General features: G+C 43.3%; 1 protein-coding gene across 1 annotated transcript in view; it reads right to left on the bottom strand.

Annotated features, from left to right (window-relative positions):
• Nucleotides 1-486: 486 nt before the first annotated feature.
• BRINP1 (BMP/retinoic acid inducible neural specific 1) overlaps nucleotides 487-23,878 on the bottom strand; it is a 108,471-nt gene continuing 85,079 nt past the window's right edge. Inside the window, exons 5-8 of the mRNA XM_070758740.1 lie at nucleotides 23,331-23,436; nucleotides 7,516-7,752; nucleotides 6,538-6,760; nucleotides 487-2,200 (exon numbers count right to left, since the gene is read on the bottom strand). Coding sequence (XP_070614841.1) covers nucleotides 1,060-2,200; nucleotides 6,538-6,760; nucleotides 7,516-7,752; nucleotides 23,331-23,436 — 1,707 coding nt within the window. The 3' untranslated portion in view covers nucleotides 487-1,059. The remainder of the gene's footprint in view (nucleotides 2,201-6,537; nucleotides 6,761-7,515; nucleotides 7,753-23,330; nucleotides 23,437-23,878) is intronic.

Below are 23,878 nucleotides of genomic sequence, written 5' to 3' on the forward strand. Positions count from 1 at the left end.
CCTTGGTCAGCTTCCAGCTGTTGTTCCTCGTCCGGCCCTCTGGTGCCCTGAAGAATAAAGTGATCCCCTCCTCTCTGTGACATCCCCTTGTATACTTGTAGACTGCTATCATGTCCGCTCTGGCCCTCCTTTTCTCTAGGCTATCCATGCCCAGTTCCCTCTTAAGTGGTGTAGGGTTTCCTGCCTAAGCAGGGGGTTGGACTAGACGACCTCCAAGGTCCCTTCCAACTCTGTTGCTATTATTATAATATCTCAAGGAGGTAATTTATACCACCATCAACTTGATTCAGAACATCAATTCAGTTAGAAACTGGATAGTACCATCTGCAAATCATACCTCCGCAGAAACCTAAATCCAATTTACAGCCCGGTCTAGCAACCTAATCCCAATTTGCCTCCTTCATATCAGAATGGGGAAAAAATACGCAGTTTATTTCAGGATGGCAGACAAAATGATTCAGAATAAAGCTGCTGTCACACGTCACAAAAGAAATATGTTTTATCTTTGGCCATTCATCCTCCAACCGGGAGAAATGGCAATTCTTTGTACACTTACACAGAGGTTTCCTGTCTTCCACACACTTAGCAAATAATAGCACCTGCATAGCTGAAATCTTTACAGTTAGGTCCAAGAGATCTCCGAAGACCATCGGTTCCCCCAGCCATCTCCGCTGCTTCAAAATCCATTGGAGCAACAACTTTGCCGAAACTCACATCCTGACCTCCTTGTATGTGTGTTTGTGTGTGTGTGTGGGATCATTAGAGCAACAAAACTTCTCGTTTACACGGGCGCGCAAACCAATCACATTTCATTTCCCCGGTGAATAAGGACCTCTGATTCTCTTCCCTCCCATTCTTTCATTTATTAATTACAGTTTACATTTTTCTCCCTTCCGTATTTTTGTTTAAATCTTCTTCTTTTTTTCCCATTTTAAACATCGGTGGATTTCCTTTCTTCGACGTTTTTTTTTCCCTGTTTTGTTTGAGTGTGTCTGTTTACAGCAAAAAAAGAAAAATAAAGGATTAGTCCATATAGATAAGTACATAAAATTGGGGGGGTTAGCAGAGTTTTGCAGTCATTTGATCCGATTGTTTAAGGATCTCGGTGTTGTATAGATCCAGCGCGTGGTTCACCCGGATGATTTCTGTGTTGGTCAGTTTCAGGCGGTGTTTGAGCATACAAGAGAAGAGATCCAGCTGGGGTTTTCCAGGGGCTACCGGGGGTGCCAATCTGTTGATTCGGTCCCGTATATCCAACATCAACAACATGACCGAGGAAGAGGAATAGAACTGACCGCCTTGCGTGTAGGACTGGTTGACTTGTTGCACGGCGCTACGCAACAGGTCGGCATTAAAGCGCAAGCTGTATCCAAACACTTGAATGTCGGAAATTTTGATGTAGAACTGACGCTTGTTGGGATCGGAGAGGTCTACGGGCCCTTGACCAGTTTCGTTGCGCATCAAAGAGGGCATCCGAGTCCGGCTACGAAGGTAGATGTGGACCGTCTCGAAAAACGTTTTCCACCGGTTGCCCAGCAAGAGAGTCCAGTTATAGCACTGGCTGTTCTGCAGCCGGATTTTCTCCCAACGCGGGTAGCCGAATTCTCCGAAGGGCATGTTCCACCCTTCGGAGTGGCTCCCGCTGAAGGGGTTGACGTAGACGAAGAACATGGGGTCCAGGCTGCTGTTGCGCATCTGGCAGATTCGCATGGAGATCCCGATGACCATGTGGATGAAATCCATCCGGTTCTTGTTGCTCTTCAAGGTGAGGGACATGCGCCGGCGCCACCGGGGGTCGAAGAACGTGTCCAGGCGGATCTCGTTGCTGATGAACGTCGTGTGGACGTACAACCGGGAGTCCATCTTTTGGAGGAGGTATTTGAGCTCCAGGTCCTGGAAGTCTAAATCGGTCTCGAAGCTGATGAACTGCTCACTGCGCTCCGAGTCCACGTTCTGCGGCTCGCAGCGGCCCCGGGAGAGACGATAGCCCTTGTTGCAGGAGCCGCAGAGGGAGATGTTGGCCAAGCTGCACATGGCACAGCTGTTGTTGCCGCCGATGATGCACGGGATCGGCCGCTGGCACAGGCTGGTGCTCCCATGGCAGACACAGCTCCTCTGGCTCTCCAGGAAGGTCCCCCAGAAGCCGTTCTCGTTGCAGTAGAGCAAAGATTGGACTCGGGAGAGCCACTGCTGGATCGTCCTACAAGGGACAAAGCATAGGCTGTAAGGGGGCATCTCTTACCACATGGTATGTTTGTAAGCGGCCCTGAGTCCTCGGAGAAGGGCAGCATACAAGTCCAATAAGTAAATAAGTAAGTAAGTAGGTAAGTAAGTAGGTAAGTAAGAAAGTAAGTAAGTAGGTAAATAGGTAAGTAAGTAAATAGGTAAGTAAGTAAGCAAGCAAGCAAGCAAGCAAACAAACCAACCAATCAATCAATCAATCAATCAATCAATCTGCAAGTACCGCTGAGAAACCTCAATGGCTGGGTGAACCCAAGATCAGTTTCTCCAGATCAACTGCATGCCTTCTATTTATTTTATTTTATTTTATTTTATTTTATTTTATTTTATTTTATTTTATTTTATTTTATTTTATTTTATTTTATTTTATTTTATTTTATTTTATTTTATTTTATTTTTTTATTTTATTTTTTTATTTATTATTATTTTATTTTATTATTTTACTTTACATTATTATTATTATTATTATTATTATTATTATTATATTTTACATTATTATTATTTTATTATTTTATATTATTACTTTACTTTACTTTACTTTACTTTACTTTACTTTACTTTACTTTACTTTACTTTACTTTACTTTACTTTACAATACTTTACTTACCAACCACGCCTGCTGGAAGTTTGTTCCAAGCACCTACTACTCTTTCAGTCAAATAATATTTTCTCCTGTTGCTTCTGATCTTTCCCCAAACTAACCTCAGGTTGTGTCCCCTTGTTCTTGGGTTCACTTTCCTATTAAAAACACTTCCCTCCTGAACCTTATTTAACCCTTTAACACATTTAAATGCTTCGATCATGTCCCCCCTTTCCCTTCTGTCCTCCAGACTATACAGATTGAGTTCATTAGGTCTTTCCTGATACGTTTATGCTTAAGACCTTCCACCATTTTTTGTAGCCCGTCTTTGGATCCGTTCAATTTTATCAATATCTTTTTGTAGGTGAGGTCTCCGGAACTGAACACAGTCTTCCCAATGTGGTCTCACCAGCGCTCTATACAGCGGGATCACAATCTCCCTCTTCCTGCTTGTTATACCTCTATCTATGCAGCCAAGCATTCTACTTGGTTTCCCTACCACCTGACCGCACTGTTCACCGATTTGGAGACTGTCGGAAATCACTACTCCTAAATCCTTCTCTTCTGAAGTTTTTGCTAACAGGTGAATTGTAGAATAGTTTTCCAACCTTTTGGTCTTGTAGATCTAGTCTGAATTTGGTGCCAACCTGTCTCCCTGCCATTTCTCGTATTAGACGCAGCTATCAGTTCATCCCCGTTGGGGGAAAATAATAATAATAATACTAATAATGCTACTAATACTACTAATGCTACTAATAATACTAATACTAATAATACTAATAATGCTACTAATACTACTAATACTACTAATAATACTAGTAATACTACTAATACTACTACTACTACTACTACTACTACTAATAATAATAATAATAATAATAATAATAATAATAATTTATTAGACTTGTATGCCATCCCTCTTCGAAGACCCGGAGCAGCTCACAACAAATGGGTTGGTTATTTGGTTTAGGGGTTTTTTTTAACATATGCAGGACAACCCCTTCAATCCACGGCGTCTTCCAGTCAGTAGCTTTGCCCACGGCCTTTATAAATCATGCAGTGCTTCCCATTCAGAAATTATAAAACCAGGTCAGCAAAAAACGGGAAACGAATCCCCGGCTCGCTTCTTCCTTTTTTTTTTTCATGCCAGTCACCTCTGGGGTTGTTTTTAATTAATGCATTGACTGGGGCTTGTTTTGCAAACAGAACTCTTGATGTGCAAGGCGAAGAAAAAAGCAGAAGCAAACAAGAGTAAAAAGAACTTTTTTTTTTAACTCATGCCTTGCCGAACCATTGAGATTAATGCAAGTTTCTCTTTCTCTATCCTCGCACTCTCTTCTATTTCTTTTCTCTCATTTTCCCTCCCTCTCTTCTCTCTCTTCTCTCTCTCTCCTCTCTCTCTCTCCTCCCTCTCTCCTCTCTTCCCTCCCTCCCTCTCCTTTTTCTTTTCTCTCTCCTCTCTCTCTCTTCTCCCTCTCTCCTCTCTTCCCTCCCTCCCTCTCCTTTTTCTTTTCTCTCTCCTCTCTCTCTCTCCTCCCTCTCTCCTCTCTTCCATCCCTCCCTCTCCTTTTTCTTTTCTCTCTCCTCTCTCTCTCTTCTCCCTCTCTCCTCTCTTCCCTCCCTCCCTCTCCTTTTTCTTTTCTCTCTCCTCTCTCTCTTTTCTCCCTCTCCTCTCTTCCATCCCTCCCTCTCCTTTTTCTTTTCTCTCTCCTCTCTTCCCTCCCTCTCCTTTTTATTTTCTCTCTCCTCTCTCTCCCTCCTCCCTCTCTCCTCTCTTCCCTCCCTCCATCTCCTTTTTCTTTTCTCTCTCCTTCTCTCTCTTCTCCCTCTCTCCTCTCTTCCGTCCCTCCCTCTCCTTTTTCTTTTCTCTCTCCTCTCTCTCTTTTCTCCCTCTCCTCTCTTCTGTCCCTCCCTCTCCTTTCTCTCTCCTCTCTTCCCTCCCTCTCCTTTTTCTTTTCTCTCTCCTTCTCTCTCTTCTCTCTCTCTCCTCTCTTCCCTCCCTCCATCTCCTTTTTCTTTTCTCTCTCCTTCTCTCTCTTCTCTCTCTCTCTCTTCTTTTTCTTTTCTTTCTTATCTCTCTCTCCTCCACCTTCCCTTCTCTCTCCTCTCTCCCCTCTCTATTCTTTCTTTTCTCTCTCCTCTTTTCTCTCTCCTGCCTCCCTCCCTCTCTCCTCTCTCCCTCTCTCTCCTGTTCTCTCTCTTCTCTCAGTCTCTCTCTCTCTCTTTCTCCTTTCTCTCTTCTCCTTCTCTCTCTTCTCTCTCCTTTCCCTCTCTCTCCTTTCTTTTTTCTCTCTCTCTCCTCCCTCCCTTCTCCCTCCCTTCCCCCCTCTCTCTTTCTCTTGCTTTCCCTTCTATTTGCCTTCATTTCCATAAAGGGTAGTTGAGTGTCAGTGTGTTGCTTCAGGCCATAATCTGAATATAGAACATGCTATTTCTATTAGAGCTTTGTGAATGGCAAGGGGGAAAAAAAAATCTCATGCTGTTATTATTACCGCTCTATCTTTTTGGAAGCCTGCCCCACATATTAAACACTGCTGTCTCTTGTTCAGAGCATTCAAACAGCCTCAAATTGCCCGGGGGGGGGGGGGGACGATGCTTCCTTAGGTCTAATTGGGTGCAAAGGATATTTGTTAACCTTGTGGCAAAGATTTGGGGTGGCAGGGCATAGCAAAAGTTGTTCCTTATTTCTAGGGGAGAAAAACCACACAGGCTTGTGCCCAGCAAATGTGGATTGTTAGGATGGGACTCTTAACCTTAAAAAAACAACAACAACTGTGGTGGTTAAAATGCAGGATTGTAGGCAAACTCTGCCCACTGCCATGTGTTCAATCCTGACCGGCTCAAATTTGACCCAGTTTTCCATCCTTCCGAGGTCGGTAAAATGAAGACTCAGATTATTGGGGGTCAAGAGGCTGGCTTGGTATACTGCTTAGAAAAAGCTGTAAAGGAGTGGGAAGTGGTATATAAATCTGGTTTTGTTATTCTATTCTATTCTATTCTATTCCTAAATTCTATTCTGTTCTGTTCTATTCTATTCCTAAATTCTATTCTATTTTGTTTTATCCTGTTATATTCCTAAATTCTATTCTATTCTATTCCTAAATTCTATTCTATTCTATTCTGTTCTATTCTATTCTGTTTTATCCTATTATATTCCTAAATTCTATTCTATTATATTCCTAAATTCTATTCTATTCTATTGTAGTCTGGTCAAGTCTAGACTAGTCCTAAATTCCTTTGCATTCTATTCTATTCTATTCTATTCTTTATTCCAATATTCTTCTCTTTCTCTTTCTCTTCTCTCCTACCCTACCTTACCATTTTCTGAGCTGTGGTGGCACAATGGTTAGAATACAGCATTGCAGGCATATTCTGCCCACTGTCAGATGACCTGCTCAAGGTTGACTCAACCTTCCATCCTTCCAAATGACTCAGATTGTTGTGGAGTAGGGGGCAAGATGCGGATTCTGTTCATGGCTAAAATGGGATTTAGAGCATTGAGAAGTGGTAGGCATGTCTAAGTGATTTTGCTACTGCTAGTCTTCAACCTGATCTCTCTACCTGCGTGGCCTCAGAGGATTGGCTTCTACCTTGGCTGTGTTGTTCAGCAGCCACCTTGTCTTGGAGCAGGAATCCTGATCCCAATTATAGTCTTAAGTAGAGGACCACCTGGTAGTCGTACACCCATACACCAGCTAAAAGCAGAGGGCCAGTACCTTTCCCTAGGCAGCTGGTGGTGTGGATTATGCCGACAACGGATGCTGAGGCCAAAGAGTTTGCGGGACGTGCGTTGGATCTTCTGCCGTTGAGCCTCCATGGAAGTTTGCAAGAGCTTATAGCGGTTCTGAAGGTCCCAGTCGTTTCCCCAGTGCTGATGGATGCTCCCAATGGTCAGGAAATGGTTGTTAGGTAGTTTCTTCATGAAGGACTTAAATTCATCTAGGAAAATCATGAATACAAACACATCTATGTACAGAGTAATTCCAAGAGGGGAATCGTTGTTGTTGTTTTTTAAAAATAAATTTTATTATTTTAAAAAAGCTACCTATGTAATATATACTGCTCAAAATAAATAAATAAAGGGAACACTCAAATAACACATCCTAGATCTGAATGAATGAAATATTCTCATTGAATATTCCATTTGCACAACTATTCCATTTGCACAACAGCCTGTGAAATTGATTGTCAATCAGTGCTGCTTCCTAAGTGGACAGTTTGATTTCACAGAAGTTTAATTTGCTTGGAGTTATATTCTGTAGTTTAAGTGTTCCCTTTATTTTTTTGAGCAGTGTATTTACAAAAATAACTTACAATATATATATACATAATAATGGTAGTAATAACAAGCAAGTAAGCCTGATGGCAAAGGTGGGTTTTAAGAAGCTTACAAAAGGCGAGGAGGGTGGGGGCAATTCTAATCTCTGGGGGGAGTTGGTTCCAGAGGGCCGGGGCCGCCACAGAGAAGGCTCTTCCCCTGGGTCCTGCCAAACGACATTGTTTAGTTGATGGGACCCGGAGAAGGTCAACTCTGTGGGACCTAACTGGTCGCTGGGATTCATTTAAGTTATTAAGAGGGGAATCATTTGATAGGAGAACCAAGTTCTTCCAAAGGGCTAATTTGGACTGGGCATAAAGCCACTTTACCATATCATCCATCCCACCAAAACCCTCTTGCCTTTCCCCACATTTACCTGAATTCTCTAAGTCCTTGTAGGCCTCCGTCCAGGACTTGGCCATGTTTGCCAACGTGTATTCCATTATTTGGATGTCCGTAATGGGACAATTGCACTGGGGAAACTCTTCGGCACATTGGCATCCGCATTGGCTGTCTCGGCAAATGTATTCGCCTTCTCCGTTGCACATGATGTAGCTCAGGGCTGACTGCACAAATTTCTCCTGCAAATACTGGGGAAAGATGACCTGGAGACCTTCAGGGGAGAAAGAGAAAGGGGAGGGGAAGGGAGGTCAAAATAGAGCCAGGAGAGAGGCTCTCCCCTGACCTCTCTAGCAGTAACAGCGTTGGAAGGGACTTTGGAGGTCATCAAGTCTAACCCCCTGCTCACACAGGAGACCTGTACTAGGGATTTGAAACCGCCAAACTGCTGACCTTTCCCTCTTAGGATCTTAGCCACTGAGCCAAATGAACAAGCCCAGGAGAGTCACCAAGAACTGGTTTCGCATTCTATGCTTAACCTGTGTTATGGGAAAGCTGACCTGCTTTTGAGACTTGTACAGCAGGGGTGGGCAGTGGGCAGAACAGGGTGGAATGCAGTTCCACCGGTGGAAATGAAGCTGCAGCTGACCGACAGCATTAACTTCCTGGATTACTGGTCTCAGTTCGGCTCTCCTTTTTCCTCCTGCTGTTGCAAAAAGCATTTGCAAACTTTTAATGTCTCCCTCCAGCTGCCATTTTGGTAATTCTGGTGTCCCAGATGCAGTAATGGGCACAGTGGGTGTAGTAGGTTTATGCACTATTTATTGAATACTTAATAGTTTTTTTTATTGTCCCTCCTTTTTTATTGTCCTTCCTTTTTTATTGTCCCTCCTTTTTTATTGTCCCTCTCAAGTATCTTAGTATGATGCTTAATTACTTTTAAAATAATCAAATAGTAAGTTTTTAACCCATCATTTTAATCATGATCTAGAACTGAACTTTTATGCCAATGAAAGAAAATTGAGCTACTTGCCTAATCTGTTATCCTACTGAACCTTGTGGGTTCAGGACAAAACCTTTAAATGTTCCTGTGCTCCTCAACCAATAATATCATTTGTTCTTTCTGTGGCTGTTCAAATAATGTGAGTTAATCGACTGAAAAAGAGTCCAAGCACCTATTTGAAAACTTATTTTGGTCGGTAAGTCACTGCCACCCAGTCACGTGACCTTTAAGCCAACCCCCTGGTTACTTGATTGTCAAGCCACTCCCACCTGGTCACGTGGCTGGCAAGCCACTCCTACCCAGTCACATAACCACCAAGCCACACTTACACAATAAGTCACACCCACAGCATGGCAGTAATATATATATATATATATATATATATATATATATATATATATATATATGTGTGTGTGTGTGTGTGTGTGTGTGTGTGTGTGTGTGTGTGTGTGTATATGTGTGTGTGTGTGTGTGTCACATGTTTTTTTTGCTGAATTTGAAAATTAAGGGAAACTAGGATAGATCTATTTCAGCCTTATTTTGGCCTCATCAGCTAGCCATACCCACTGGGACTTGAACCTGCAGCCTTTGCCTTGTATATATATATATTTATGTATATGACGGTCTTGGTATATTCGGGTTTCTTTCCGTGTAGGATTTGGAAATTTCTGGCGACGTTTTGACGAGGTCCCACTCGTCATCTTCAGGCTGGTGCTTCTATCCTTGTCCACTGCGAGACCTGAGCTGCCTTCCTTCTATAAATACTGGTGGCTAAGTGTGGTTTGATGGCTCAGCAATTGCCTGCTGTGTAGAAACTTCCTGGTGAGTCAGTGGGGTAACAATTGGGGTCGTTGATGTAGCTGAGGTATGCTGATTAGTTAATGGTTGTAGATTAGGCGTGATATCCTGAGTAGTTGGAACTTGCAGGCTCCTTGATTGTTTTGCAATGTGTGTTCTGAGTCTGGTTTCTATGGCTGGGATACGTTTGAGGGCTGGTTTCCAGATGTCTGGTAAGCGGGAGGTATCATCCCGCTTGTTCATATTTTGGGGATCACCCTAGAACAAGGACAGAAACACCAGCCTGAAGATGACGAGTGGGACCTCGTCGAAACATCGCCAGAAATTTCCAAATCCTACACGGGAAGAAACCCGAATATACCAAGACCGTCATACCTGTACCTGTGAAAATCTACGAAAACATTTATGTATATATATATATATTGGCAGCCCATCACTTCCCAGAGGCTGAACTGAAAAAAACCCTTGCAAAAAGTTTGCAAGGTTGTTGCAAGAACTTTCTCACATTGCTTCTGATCTTTCCCCCAACTAACCTCAGATTGTGCCCCCTTGTTCCCGGGTTCACTTTCCTATTAAAAACACTTCCCTCCTGAACCTTATTTAACCCTTGAACCTATTTCAATGTTTCGATCATGTCCCCACTTTCCCTTCTGTCCTCCAGACTCTACAGATGGAGTTCATGAAGTCTTTCCAGATACGTTTCATGCTTAAGACCTTCCACCATTCTTGTAGCCCAGCTTTGGACCCGTTCAATTTTATCAATATCTTCTTTGTTGGTGAAGTCTCCAGAACTGAATCCTGACTGACTTAAGGTTGACTCATCCTTCCAAGATCAGTCAAATGAAGACCCAGATTTTGGGGGGCAAGAGGCTGGCTCTGAAAACCATTTAGAGTGGGCTGTAAACACTGTGAAGCAGTATGTAAGTCTAAGGGCTACTGCTAAGGTGTGGTAGGCAGTTAACCCCTTAGCAACTGAGACACTGAGGCATATACCAACTAACGAAACCTTTCTAGATAGTTCCTCAGGGCACCTAGAAGTTGGGGACATAAAGTAATCCAAGCTTGTAATGATAAGAGAATATTAAAGATCCCTACGGTCTTGGTCGGCTATATATTAGCTTTTCTATTATAAATGTATTAAGATAGTAAACTAGTTATAAAGGGTTGTTAGGATGATAATAACCATTCCGCCAAAATAATAAATGAACTATTATAGTCTTATATAGTCTTTTTTTATACTTTGTTTTATGTTTGGTATGAATGTGCTGTTTGGTTTTTTTAAATAATGATAGGGTTTTATATGTTTTTAATATTAGATTTGTTCCACTGCTTTATTGTTTTTATTACTGTTGTGAGCCGCCCTGAGTCTTCGCAGAGGGGCGGCATACAAATCTAATGAAATAAATAAATAAATAAATAAATAAATAAATAAATAAATAAATAAATAAATAAATAAGAAACCAACTTTTCTTGGCTAAGTGGACATCAGTGGTTTTTGCACAAGTGGTTGGCAAAGCAAGCGTTCAGCCATCCAGGCTTTCTGTTCATGTCGGCAGTTTTCACTGGGCAGCCCGAGGCCTGCAGTGTCTCCGCAGCTGTTTCTTCACATTCGGGAAGCTCGGCTTGTCAAAGCCGATCAGCGTTCCCGGAGGTATCGAAGGATGGTGAACAGGCACTGCAGAAAGTCCAGCCTTACTGCGGATCTTTGAAATATTTGCCTTCGTGTCTCAATCAGCGGAATACAGGCCTGAATCTCGGACACGGCAACCAAAAAAGACCTAGCCTCACTAAATTATTTTTCTGTGGTGAAGAAATATTCATCGCTGCAACGTCCTGCCTGTCAATGACTACTTCAGCTTCAACCACAACAACACAAGAGCACGCAATAGATACAAACTTAATATTAACGGCTCCAAACTGGACTGAAAAAAAAAGACTTTAGCAATCGAGAGGTCAAAGTGTGAAACTCACTACCAGAGTCCATAGTGTCTACCCCTAAACCCCAACATTTTCCCCTTAGACTATCCACGATTGACCTCTCCAAGTTTCTAAGAGCTTAATAAGGGGTGTGCTTAAGTACACTAGGGTGCCTCCTGCTCCCTGTCCAATTATCTCTCCTATATCTCTTATTACTTTTCTTCTACTCATATATCTCTATATCTCCTCCTCTATCTTCCATTGATTTATTGTACTTTATTCTTATTTCTTCACTCCTACCCTTCCTTCCTTCCTTCCTTCCTTCCTTCCTTCCTTCCTTCCTTCCTTCCTTCCTGTTGTCAGATTCCTATGAGGTCATGTCGGGGTCATAGCTGGCTCTATGTGTGACCTGGAAATACAAATTCTAGGTGTTTGTTTGAGCTAATCCGGTCAGCCTCTGGCTTATTGTTTATCTGGGCTCCCAGATTTGCAGTTTGGACTGCTCTGGGATGATGCCATTTTATTTATTCATGTTATTAATTAAATTTGTATGCTGCCCCATTCCCAAAAGACTCTGCTTGTGTTTTGAAATGGTATCGGGCAATTCATATTGTGGCTTAATGGCTTTCGTCCGTTTTGGATCTTTCGGCTCCTGTCTTAGGGCTTGGATCTATTCGCTTATGAATAGAGCTATCTAGATACTTATCTTTCTCTTTCAATCAGCTCTTTATCTCTTAAGTGCTGTGGGCTTTTAAGGAAAGTGGGGGCAGTTTTCTGCCTCCAAAAAAACACTCCATTTCTCCATTTCTCCCTTGGGGGAAATATAACATTCTGCCTCTTTAAAAAAGATTCCCAAAATATTTCATTATTCTAGGAGGAGGAGTCTCTGACCTTCTACACTCCAATTTTAGGACAAGCAATTCCTTCCTTGACAAACCACACCGGTGCAGAAGGAAACAACAAATACAAAAATGAGAAGGCAGTTATGGTACCATTCAGATCTTATCCGAAGAAATGGAGTTTATCAATAACCGGAAGGAAGATTTTAACCATCCAGAGCTGAGCAAGCATCTCCCAATTCTTTCTCACACACAGAGAGGGACGGGCCTTGACTACAAAGCTGTGAATTGTTATACAATTTCAGTTTGCTTATCAGAACAAGAATGATGTCTTCGACAGCTCCTGATTCACACCTCTCTTCTTCCTTTACTTAGAATAGCATATATATCTTCCACGTTTGGCTTGCTGACAGCATTGGAGACTGTAGAATTATTATTCCACCTAAACAAAACTCCGGGAATGCCATATGTGTTGGTTGGAACTCTTTGGAGATGAGTAAGAATGCAAACGGTTTAAATATATATACTCCTAATTAAAATTAAATGACAACCCTCCTTTGCAAAGATTTCTAGGAATCGGAACACCAATCTGCTCCAGGTTAATTTCGAAATATGTACAACTTCAGAGTCAAAAGAAGGGGGGAAAGAGAAATCTAATTTCTGTTAGAATGGAATGGAATGGAATGGAATAGAATAGAATAGAATAGAATTATTTATTGGCCAAATGTGATTGGACACACAAGGAATTTGTCTTTGATGCATATGAAGAGGAAATGAAATAGAAGAAGAATATGTTGGGGGAAAATAAGAGAAATACGAATCCCAGCGACCGATGAGGTCCCACAGAGTGGGCCTTCTCCGGGTCCCGTGGACTAAACAATGTCGTTTGGCGGGCCCCAGGGGAAGAACCTTCTCTGTGGCGGCCCTGGCCCTCTGGAACCTACTCCCCCCGGAGATTAGAACTGCCCCCACCCTTCCTGAATTTTATCTTAGGATGGATCTATGTTCATCCCAAGTATGCTTAAATTCAGTTACTGTGGATTTACCAACCGCATCTGCTGGATGTTTGTTCCAAGGATCTACTACTCTTTCAGTAAAATAATATTTTCTCATGTTGCTTTTGATCTTTCCCCCAACTAACTTTAGATTGTGTCCCCTTGTTCTTGGGTTCACTTTCCTATTAAAAACACTTCCCTCCTGAACCCTATTTAACCCTTTAACATATTTAAATGTTTCGATCATGTCCCCCCTTTTCCTTCTGTCCTCCAGACTAGACAGATTGAGTTAATGAAGTCTTTACTGATATGTTTTATACTTAAGACCGTCCACCATTCTTGTAGCCTATGGTTCTGTGTGTGGGAAAGTGCGTGCGTACTAGTACATGCAGAACCCCCCTTTTGGCACGTGAACCAAAAAAGTTATTTTGTAACTTCGAAGGACGACTAAACGATCTGTTGTAAGTCGAAGATGACCTGCAGCTACAGAACGTTAAATAAGAGGACGGGAGAAAAATATATGTTTGATTGACGGGAAAAGGGGATGATTTTGCAGCTTGTAGAAGAGTAGTGTCAGAAAAAAAGCGAGCTCGCTTACATGAAGATGCATCTAACACATAGCTCAGTCCTTGGTGACAAGTTCCATTTATAGCCTCATCCATGGCAACTTGGAATTAAGTGCCTGTGTTGGCGGAAGAGTCAAACCACAGTCTTTAAGGAATGATTTTCGGAATTAGAAACCTCTGTTGCCGGCTTTGGGGAATCGTTTTGCTGCCTTTGACCTGGTTTCCCGCAACCCGATCAATAGAAATGGCATTTGGGACACAGAAGAGGGGTGGGAAGAGTGGTAAGGCCACACGTGGAATACTGCATTCAGATTTGGTGGCCACGATGTAAAAAGGATGTTGAGACTCTAGAAAAAGTGCAGAGCAGAGCAACAAAGAGGATTCGGGGACTGGAGGTCAAAACATATGAAGAATGGGCATGGCTAGTTTATTGAAAAGAAGGACCAGGGGAGACATGATAGCAATATCTCAGGGGTTGCCACAGGGAAGAGGGAGTCAAGCTATTCTCCAAAGCACCTGAGGGTAGAACAAGACGCAATGGAGAGAAACTAATCAAGGACAGAAGCAACCAGCGTTGGGCTTCTATGGGAACGGTCAGGAACCCAGTTCTGGTAGCAAAATTTGGAGCTCCACCGCAGAGCACCCTATTTGCACTGGAAGATGTTGAAGCAAAATGCATTAGCCACACCCACAATGTGGTAGTAAAAATTTTGGTAGGTCATCACTGGAAGCAACTTAGAACTAAGGAGAAATTTCCTGACAGTTAGAACAATTGATCCATGGAACAGCTTGCCTCCAGAAGTTGTAAATGCTCCAACGCTGGAAGTTTTTAAGAAGACATTGAACAACAATTTTTTTGAAGCAGTGTAGGGTTTCCTGCCCAACCAGGCAGTTGGACTGGAAGACCTCCAAGGTCCCTTCCAACTTTGTTGTTCTTTTGTTGTTGTTGTTGCTGTTGCTGTGGTTGGGAATATGCTGATTCTGTAAACTGCTTAGAGAGAGCTGTAAAAAAAACAATGACACGGTATATAAGTCTAAATGCTAATGCTATTGCTATTCTACCTCCTCCTCCTCTTTTTCCACTTTGTCTTCCTCTTCTTCTTTTTCCTCCTCCTCCTCCTTCTTCTTCTCTTCTTCTTCTTCCTCCTCCTCCTCCTCCTCCTCCTTTTCTTCTTCTTCTTCTTCCTCCTCCTCCTCCTCTTCTTCTTCCTCCTCCTCCTCCTTCTCTTCTTCTTCTTCTTCCTCCTCCTCCTTATCCTCTTCTTCTTCCTCGTCTTCTTCTTCTTCTCCTTCTTTTTCTTCTTCCTCCTCCTCCTCCTCCTTATCCTCTTCTTCTTCCTCCTCCTCTCCTCCTCTTCTTCTTCCTCCTCCTCTTCTTCCTCCTCCTCTTCTTCCTCTTCTTCTCCTCCTCTTCCTTCCATTTTACTGAAGGCTGCCATTCTTCTGTCCATTAGCCAATTGTGACTTTCTTCTACATGGTGCCCTTTCTAATATAACAACAACAACAACAACAATCTACCCCTCCTCCTTCAATTATGACTTTCTTTTACATGATGCCCTCTTTGGTAGGACAATAATAACAATAACAATAATCATTATTATCATCTTCCTCTTCCCCTCCTCCTCCTCCTCCTCCCCCAATTGTGACTTTCTTCTACACAATGCCCTTTCTGTGCTTGAAGGATGTACTCCCGAATCCTCTCTCTCATCGGTTGTTTATTTTTATTTTATTTATTTATGTATTTATTATTAGACTTGAAAGGGGCCTTACAGGTCATCAAGTCCAACCCCCTGCCTGAGCAGGAAATCCTACAGCACCCCAGCCAAATGGCAGTCCAATCTCCTCTTGAAAATGTCCAAAGTTGGGGAGTCCACAACCTCCGCTGGCAGGCTGTTCCACTGGTTGATCACTCTCACTGTCAGGAAATTCTTTCTTATCTCCGGGTTGAATCTTTCCTTGGTCAGTTTCCAACCGTTGTTCCTCGTCAGGCCCCCTGGTGCCCTGGAAAACAGTGTGTCCCCTTCCTCTCCGTGGCAACCCCTTAAGTACCTGTATACAGCTATCATGTCCCCCCTAGCCCTTCTTTTTACTAGACTATCCGTGCCCAGTTCCAGCAACCTTTCCTCGTATGACCTCATTTATTTATTTGTCCAATACACAATACATAACGAAGAGAACAGACATGTAGTAATATATAGAAAGAAAAGGATAGACGAAAAGATGTAAAAATAGAGGAGAAGATATATGAAAGGAAGAAAAGATATATGAGATAAAGGAGAGACAATTGGACGGGGGACGAAAGGCACACTGGTGCACTTATGTAGCTGCCTTGATCTCATGCACAACGCCAGTTTCAAAACATCACATTAAGAACAGGAGTCCAGAGCTAAACAACAATTGTGTGACTCTGCATCAGTCAAAAAGGATATAGAACAAGAATGATGGAAGTTTCTCCGCGGGAGAGAAGGGTAAACAGCTCCTCATTATCAGCGACCTTTCAAAGTGGGACTTTTTTACCTTCTCCATTTTTCTTCGCGCTCCAGCATCGAGAAGGTACATCGCCGAATAATTAATGGAAACCTTTGGGTTCTCAGCTGCCGTATAACTCCCTCATTAGGAACTATTTACAGGGCTGCTGGTAATGGATCGCAGGTTCAGTCTCCTCCGATCGCTTTGCCAACCCGGTGAAATGCGCTGGTAGAAAACAATGATAGCTGTAGCCCCACAACTCACCAGCACCTATTCTTTTCGACAGGTGAGGCATTGCCCTCCGCAGGGCAGCAAAGGGATTCCCCAAGGCCCAAAATCAGCTGGTCAGTGTGCCACCTGCATACTGAAGTTGGCATATTTATTTATTTTATTTTATTTATTTATTTTGTCAAACATGTATAGGATTGTAGTTTGTAGAAACATAACATAAGTAGTAAGTAGTAAAGCTTCAACTGCAACAACACAAGAGCATGGAACAGATTCAAACTTAATACGAACCGCTCCAAACTTGACTGTAAAAAAATATGATTTCAACAACCTAGTTATCGAAGCATGGAACTCATTGCCGGACTCAATTGTGTCAACCCCTAACCCCCAACATTTCTCCCTTAGACTCTCCACGATTGACCTCTCCAGGTTCCTAAGAGGCCAGTAAGGGGCATACATAAGTGCACTGGTGTGCCTTTCGTCCCCTGTCCAATTGTCTTTCCTTTCTCTCACTTATCATATACAGTGGAACCCCGACATACGAGCAGCTCTACTTACGAGCTACTCGAGATACGAGCTGGGAGAGTAGAGAAATTTTTGTTCGACTCACGAGCTTCCATTCGGGATACGAGCCGAGAAGAGCCGGCCTGGCTTGGTTTGCTTCCGAGCTGATGCAGAGCCGAATAAAGCGTCACGCCCCTCTGACGCTTTCGGCGGCTTCCGAAGCGATGCTGGGCTCTTTTGCCGCCAAAAGCGTCAGGGGGGCGTGACGCTTTATTTCTCCGAAGCAAAGCAAGCCAGGCCGGCTCTTCTCAGTACAATATCCAGCTCTTGGTGAGTCCTTGGCTTCTGCTGGGGGTGCAGAAGCGGGCGGGGGGGGGCGGCCAAAAAAAAACGCCCGGACAAGCACTTGCTGCGAGGCGGGCGGGGGGGGGGGGCAAAAAAAAACACCCGGACAAGCACTTGCTGCAAGAGGCGGGCGGGGGGGGGGGGGCGGCAAAAAAAACGCCCGGACAAGCACTTGCTGCGAGGCGGGCGGGGGGGGGGGGGCAAAAAAAAACGCCCGGACAAGAACTTGCTGCGAGAGGCGGGCGGGGGGGGGGGGGCGGCAAAAAAAACCGGGGCACTTTCGCTGCGAGTGGCGGGAAAAAATAAGCAAGAAAAAATAAGCGGCTTTTCCGCTGCCTCCTAAAGCGGGGAAGTTCGCCAGGAGGCAGCAGAAAAGCCGCGCGTGTCTTTTAAAACATCGGAGCCGGCATGGGGAGGCTCTCAATCAACCCCCGAGTCCGGGTTCGGGGCTCGGAGGCTGATTAAAAGCCTCCCCGTGCCGGCTCTGATGTTTTAAAACACACGCGCGGCGTTTCCGCTGCCTCCTACAGCGGGGGCGTGTGTTTTAAAACATCGGAGCCAGCATGGGGAGGCTCTCAATCAACCCCCCGAGTCCGGGTTTGGGGCTCGGAGGCTGATTAAAAGCCTCCCCGTGCCGGCTCTGATGTTTTAAAACACACGCGCGCGGCGTTTCCGCTGCCTCCTAAAGCGGGGGCGTGTGTTTTAAAACATCAGAGCCGGCACGGGGAGGCTTTTAATCAGCCTCCGAGCCCCAAACCCGGACTCGGGGGTTGATTGAGAGCCTCCCCATGCCGGCTCCGATGTTTTAAAACACACGCCCCCGCTGTAGGAGGCAGCGGAAACGCCGCGCGGTGTGTTTTAAAACATCAGAGCCGGCACGGGGAGGCTTTTAATCAGCCTCCGAGCCCCAAACCCGGACTCGGGGGTTGATTGAGAGCCTCCCCATGCCGGCTCCGATGTTTTAAAACACACGCCCCCGCTGTAGGAGGCAGCGGAAACGCCGCGCGTGTGTTTTAAAACATCAGAGCCGGCACGGGGAGGCTTTTAATCAGCCTCCGAGCCCCAAACCCGGACTCGGGGGTTGATTGAGAGCCTCCCCATGCCGGCTCCGATGTTTTAAAAACACACGCCCCCGCTGTAGGAGGCAGCGGAAACGCCGCGCGTGTGTTTTAAAACATCAGAGCCGGCACGGGGAGGCTTTTAATCAGCCTCCGAGCCCCGAACCCGGACTCGGGGGTTGATTGAGAGCCTCCCCATGCTGGCTCCGATGTTTTAAAACACACGCCCCCCGCTGTAGGAGGCAGCGGAAACGCCGCGCGTGTGTTTTAAAACATCAGAGCCGGCACGGGGAGGCTTTTAATCAGCCTCCGAGCCCCGAACCCGGACTCGGGGGTTGATTGAGAGCCTCCCCATGCTGGCTCCGATGTTTTAAAAGACACGCGCGGCTTTTCTGCTGCCTCCTGGCGAACTTCCCCGCTTCAGCCGACGTCTTTTCCCCTCAGCCCTCGGGCTTGCACGCATTAATCGCTTTTACATTGTTTCCTATGGGAAACAATGTTTCGACATACGAGCTGTTCGACGTGCGAGCCTCCTTCCGGAACCAATTAAACTCGTAAGTCGGGGTTCCACTGTATATTTCCTTTCTTTCATATATCCTCTCCTCTAAGTTCACTTTACCCTTATATATATTACTACATGTCTATTTTTCTTCCTATGTATTTGTGTATTGGACAAATGAATAAATAAATAAACAAACAAACAAACAAATAAATAAATGCATAAATAAATAGAGTCTCTATAGTCTGGAGGACAGAAGGGAAAGGGGGCAGGAAGGAAGTCTTTTTAATAGGAAATAGGGCACAACCTGAGGTGAGTTGGGGGACAGATCAGAAGCAACGTGAGAAAATATTATTTTACTGAAAGAGTCGTAGATGCTTGGAACAAACTTCCAAACTTATTTTATTTTATTTATTTATTTTGTCAAACATGTATAGGATTGCGGTTTGTAGAAACATAACGTAAGTAGTAAATAGAGTCTGTATAGTCTGGAGGCCAGAAGGGAAAGGGGGCACATGATCAAAACATTTCAATAGGTGAAAGGGTTAAATAAGGTTCAGGAAGGAAGTGTTTTTAATAGGAAATAGGGCACAATCTGAGGTGAGTTGGGGGGACAGATCAGAAGCAACGTGAGAAAATATTATTTTACTGAAAGAGTCGTAGATGCTTGGAACAAACTTCCAGCAGACGTGGTTGGTAATCCACAGGAACTGAATCTAAACATGCCTGGGATAAACATAGATCCATCCTAAGATAAAATACAGGAAATAGTATAAGGGCAGACTAGATGGACCATGAGGTCTTTTTCTGCCGTCAATCTTCTATGTTTCTATGTTTCTAAATAATGATAAAAGAAGACAATAGGCCAGTAGGGCAGGGATGGTATGCACAATGGTGCGCTTATGCACACCTCTTACAAACCTCTTAGAAAAGGGGAGAGGTCAATTGTAGACAATCTGAGATTAAAGATTTTAGTGTTTTGGGAATAAACCACAGAGTCAGGTAATGCATTCCAGGTGTTGATCACTCTATTGCTGAAGTCGAATTTTCTGCAGTCTAGTTTGGAGTGGTTTACGTTAAGTTTGAATCTATTCCGTGCTCGTGTGTTGCTGTGGTTGAAGATGAAGTAGTCACTAACAGGAAGGACATTTTGGTATATAATAATGAAAAAATAATAATTTATTAGATTTGTATGCCGACCCTCTCCGAGGAGTCGGAGCGGCTCATATGATTTTATGAACTACTGTTAGATCAGATCGGAGACGACGTAGTTGTAAATTGTCTAATCACAGTACAGTGTTCCCTTGATTTTCACGGGGGATGTGTTCTGAGACCGCCCGCGAAAGTTGAATTTCCGTGAAGCAGAGATGCGGAAGTAAATACACTATTTTTGGCTATAAACAGTATCACAAACCTTCCCTTAACACTTTAAACCCCTAAATTGCAATTTCCTATTCCCTTAGCAACCATTTAGATTATTACTCACCATGTTTATTTATTAAAGTTTATTAAAAAAATTATTAAAAGCAGACGAAAGTTTGGCGATGGCATATGATGTCATCGGGTGGGAAAAACCATGGTATAGGGCAAGAACCTGTGAAGTATTTTTTTAATTAATATTTTTGAAAAACCGTGGTATAGACTTTTCGCGAAGTTCGAACCCGCGAAAATCGAGGGAACACTGTATTTCAAGTCTGGTGGAATAAGGTGTTTCGTAGCGAGAGACGGAGTGAAGGGCCCTTCTTATGAAATATTTCTGGACTCTCTCAATTGTATTAATGTCCGATATGCAAAGCAGGTTCTATACAGGTGAGCTGTATTCTAGAATTGGTCTGACAAAAGTTTATAAACTCTGGTTAGCAGTTCAACATTTCTGGAGAAGAAGCTACGTTAAAATTAGATTTATCAACTCATAATGCTTTTTTGGCAATATTGTTACAGTGGGCTCTGGCATTTAGGTCATTAGACATGAGTACTCTAAGGTCTTTGACACAGTGAGGGTCATCTACAAGTTCATTTCCACCAAGTTTTGTGTTCTGATTCTTTTTGCCAATGTGTAAGATAGAGCATTTGTGGGTTGAGATTTGAAGTTGCCAGTTGTTAGACCATTCAGGCTACATGGTCCTTTGGAAGAGTAGCAGCGTTCTGGGTGGTATTAAATAGTTTAACCTCATGAGCAAAAAGAACACAGTTGCTGATAATAAGGTCACAGATCATTTACCGTATTTTTCAGAGTATAATTTTTGAGGAGGAAAATAGGGAAAAGAATCTGCTTACTGGGTATTCATCTGGCTAGCCAGCACATTATTTTATCCCCTGGTTAGGGCTTTAAAAAAACTTTATTTGGAGAGAGTAGCAATGAAAGAGCTTGCAAGCCTGTAAGAGCTTGCAAAAAACATAGACCAAATACAAACTAGATGTTCTGTCTGAGTTCAATTCCTCTGATATCTATCTATAATCTACTAACAATGTAACATGCAACCATCCTCAATATAGACACCCCACAGCCACAACATTATAATTTAAAAATATGTCGTTAAATTACATACGCCTGCTATATCGCAGGTACCCACCCCTTTCCCCACCCAAATCCTATTTTATCTTATCTAACCATACTAATATATTGCTAAGTAAATCTATAGATACGAAACCATAAAACATTAAATATTAAGTATAACATGAAAATGTACAGTTAAATGTTTAAAACTGATACATAATAAGTTATATATCTTATGCTGAAATATGTCTATTGTTCTGTATCGCCCTTACTTTTTGTATCCCTATTTCCTCCCCTTTTTTCATTTTCTTCTCTCTTAAAAAATCAATAAACTATATTTTTTATAATTTATTTGGAGAGAGTAGCAATGAAAGAGCTTGCAAGCCTGTAAGAGCTGGGGAAATCATTAGCACCTGGAAAGAAACATTTGGAGCATGTAGAGCAATGGAAAAAAAACCTGCAAAGACTTAGGGCTTGGAAAACATTCTTTGCAGAGAATACAAATGAAAGAGTGCAAGCTGGGAAGAGCGGGGAACATTGTTAGCACCTGGTTAGGGCTGGAAAGAAATTTATTCAGAGCAAGTTAGGGAAATGAAAAAATCCTGGAAAGTCTTAGGGCAGTGATGGCGAAGCTATGGCATGAGTGCGAAAGATGGCACGCAGAGCCATATCTGCTGGCACTTGAGCTGTTGCCCTAAGTCAGCTTCAACATGCATCTGTGTGCCGGCCAGCTGATTTTTGCCTTGCAGAGAGGCTCTGGGATGGCAATTTTGGCTTCCAGAAAGCCTCAGTGGGGTAGGGAGGGCGTTTTACCCTCCTCCAGCTCCAGGGAAGCCTTTGAAGCCTGGGGAAGGTGAAACATGAGCCTACTGGGTCCACCAGAAGTTGGGAAACAGGCCATTTCTGGCCTTCAGAGGGCCTCGGGGGGGGGGGGGGGGGGGGCAGGGAAAGCTGTTGTCACCTTCCCCAGGAATTAAATTATGGGTTGGGCACTCACACATGCACAATAGCATGAGCACACACACACTCTTTCGGCTCCCGTCTTAGGGCTTGGAAAACATTCTTTGCAGAGAGTAACAATGAAAGAGTATGCAAGCCAGTAAGAGCTGAGAACACTGTTAGTACCTGGTTAGGACTGGAAAGGAACATTCAGAGCAAGTAGAGCAATGGAAAAAAAACCCTGCAAAGGCTTAGGGCTTGGAAAACATTCTTTGCAGAGAGTAATAATGAAAGAGCTTGCAAGCCAGTAAGAGCTGAGAACATTGTTAGTACCTGGTTAGGACTGGAAAGAAACATTCAGAGCAAGTAGAGCAATGGAAAAACCCTGCAAAGGCCTAGGGCTTGGAAAACATTCTTTGCAGAGAGTAATAATGAAAGAGTATGCAAGCCAGTAAGAGCTGAGAACACTGTTAGTACCTGGTTAGGACTGGAAAGAAACATTCAGAGCAAGTAGAGCAATGGAAAAAAACCCTGCAAAGGCTTAGGACTTGGAAAACATTCTTTGCAGAGAGTAACAGTGAAAGAGTATGCAAGCCAGTAAGGGCTGAGAACACTGTTAGTACCTGGTTAGGACTGGAAAGGAACATTCAGAGCAAGTAGGGCAATGGAAAAAAACCCTGCAAAGGCTTAGGGCTTGGAAAACATTCTTTGCAGAGAGTAACAGTGAAAGAGCTTGCAAGCCAGTAAGAGCTGAGAATACTGTTAGTACCTGGCTAGGACTGGAAGGAAACATTCAGAGAAAGTAAAGCAACAAAAAAAAACCCCTATAAAGACGGGGTTTGGAAAACATTATTCACAGAGAGTAACAATAAAAGAGCTTGCAAAGTAAGAGCTGGGGAGATTGTTAACAGCTAGTTAGGGGCTGGTGGGGAGCTACATTCAGAGTCTAAGACACACCCAAATTATTAGCCTCTTTTAGGCAGGAAAAGGATGCGTCTTATACTCCAAAAATACCATATGTAGAGAATGAAGAGAATGACACAGGGCAACACCTCGCCTGCCCTCAGATATGGCTCCATGTGCCATCTGTGGCGCGTGGGCCATAGGTTTGTCATCACGGTGTTAGTGAGTAGAGGAGACCATGGCCACCACATCTGGGCAGTTGTGATCTTTTATTCCGCTTTCCCCCCTTACCTTGGAGATGGAGTTTGCTCTCCGTGCTTTGGAGAAGAACGGAACTCACAGAGTCCAGATTGTCATAACTGTTGCAGCCCAGAGGACCTGTTCGTGTTTCGGTGACCTGGAGAACATCAAAATAGAAAGTGAAACCACAAGAAAAGAAAATGGAAAGAAAACCAGAACTATGAGCCCCAAGTCTTTGGAGAGGGGCGGCATACAAGTCTAATAAATTATTATTATTATTATTATTATTATTATTATTATTATTATTATTATTATTATTATTATTATTATTATTATTATTACAAGGCTCGCCCAGAAGGCACTGCACACCAAGACAACTAGACACAAGAACAGTTTTTTTTCCGAACGCCATCACTCTACTAAACAAATAATTCCTTCAACACTGTCAGAATTTCTACTAAATCTGCACTTCTATTCTACTAGTTTTTCTCACCATTCCTTTCACCCATTTCCTCCCATGTTGACTGTATGACTGTAACTTGTTGCTTATATCCTAAGATTTTTATTAATATTGCTTCTTCATTGCTTATTTGACCCTA

Source organism: Erythrolamprus reginae, chromosome 8 (assembly GCF_031021105.1).
Source record: "Erythrolamprus reginae isolate rEryReg1 chromosome 8, rEryReg1.hap1, whole genome shotgun sequence".
Lineage (NCBI taxonomy): Eukaryota > Metazoa > Chordata > Lepidosauria > Squamata > Dipsadidae > Erythrolamprus > Erythrolamprus reginae.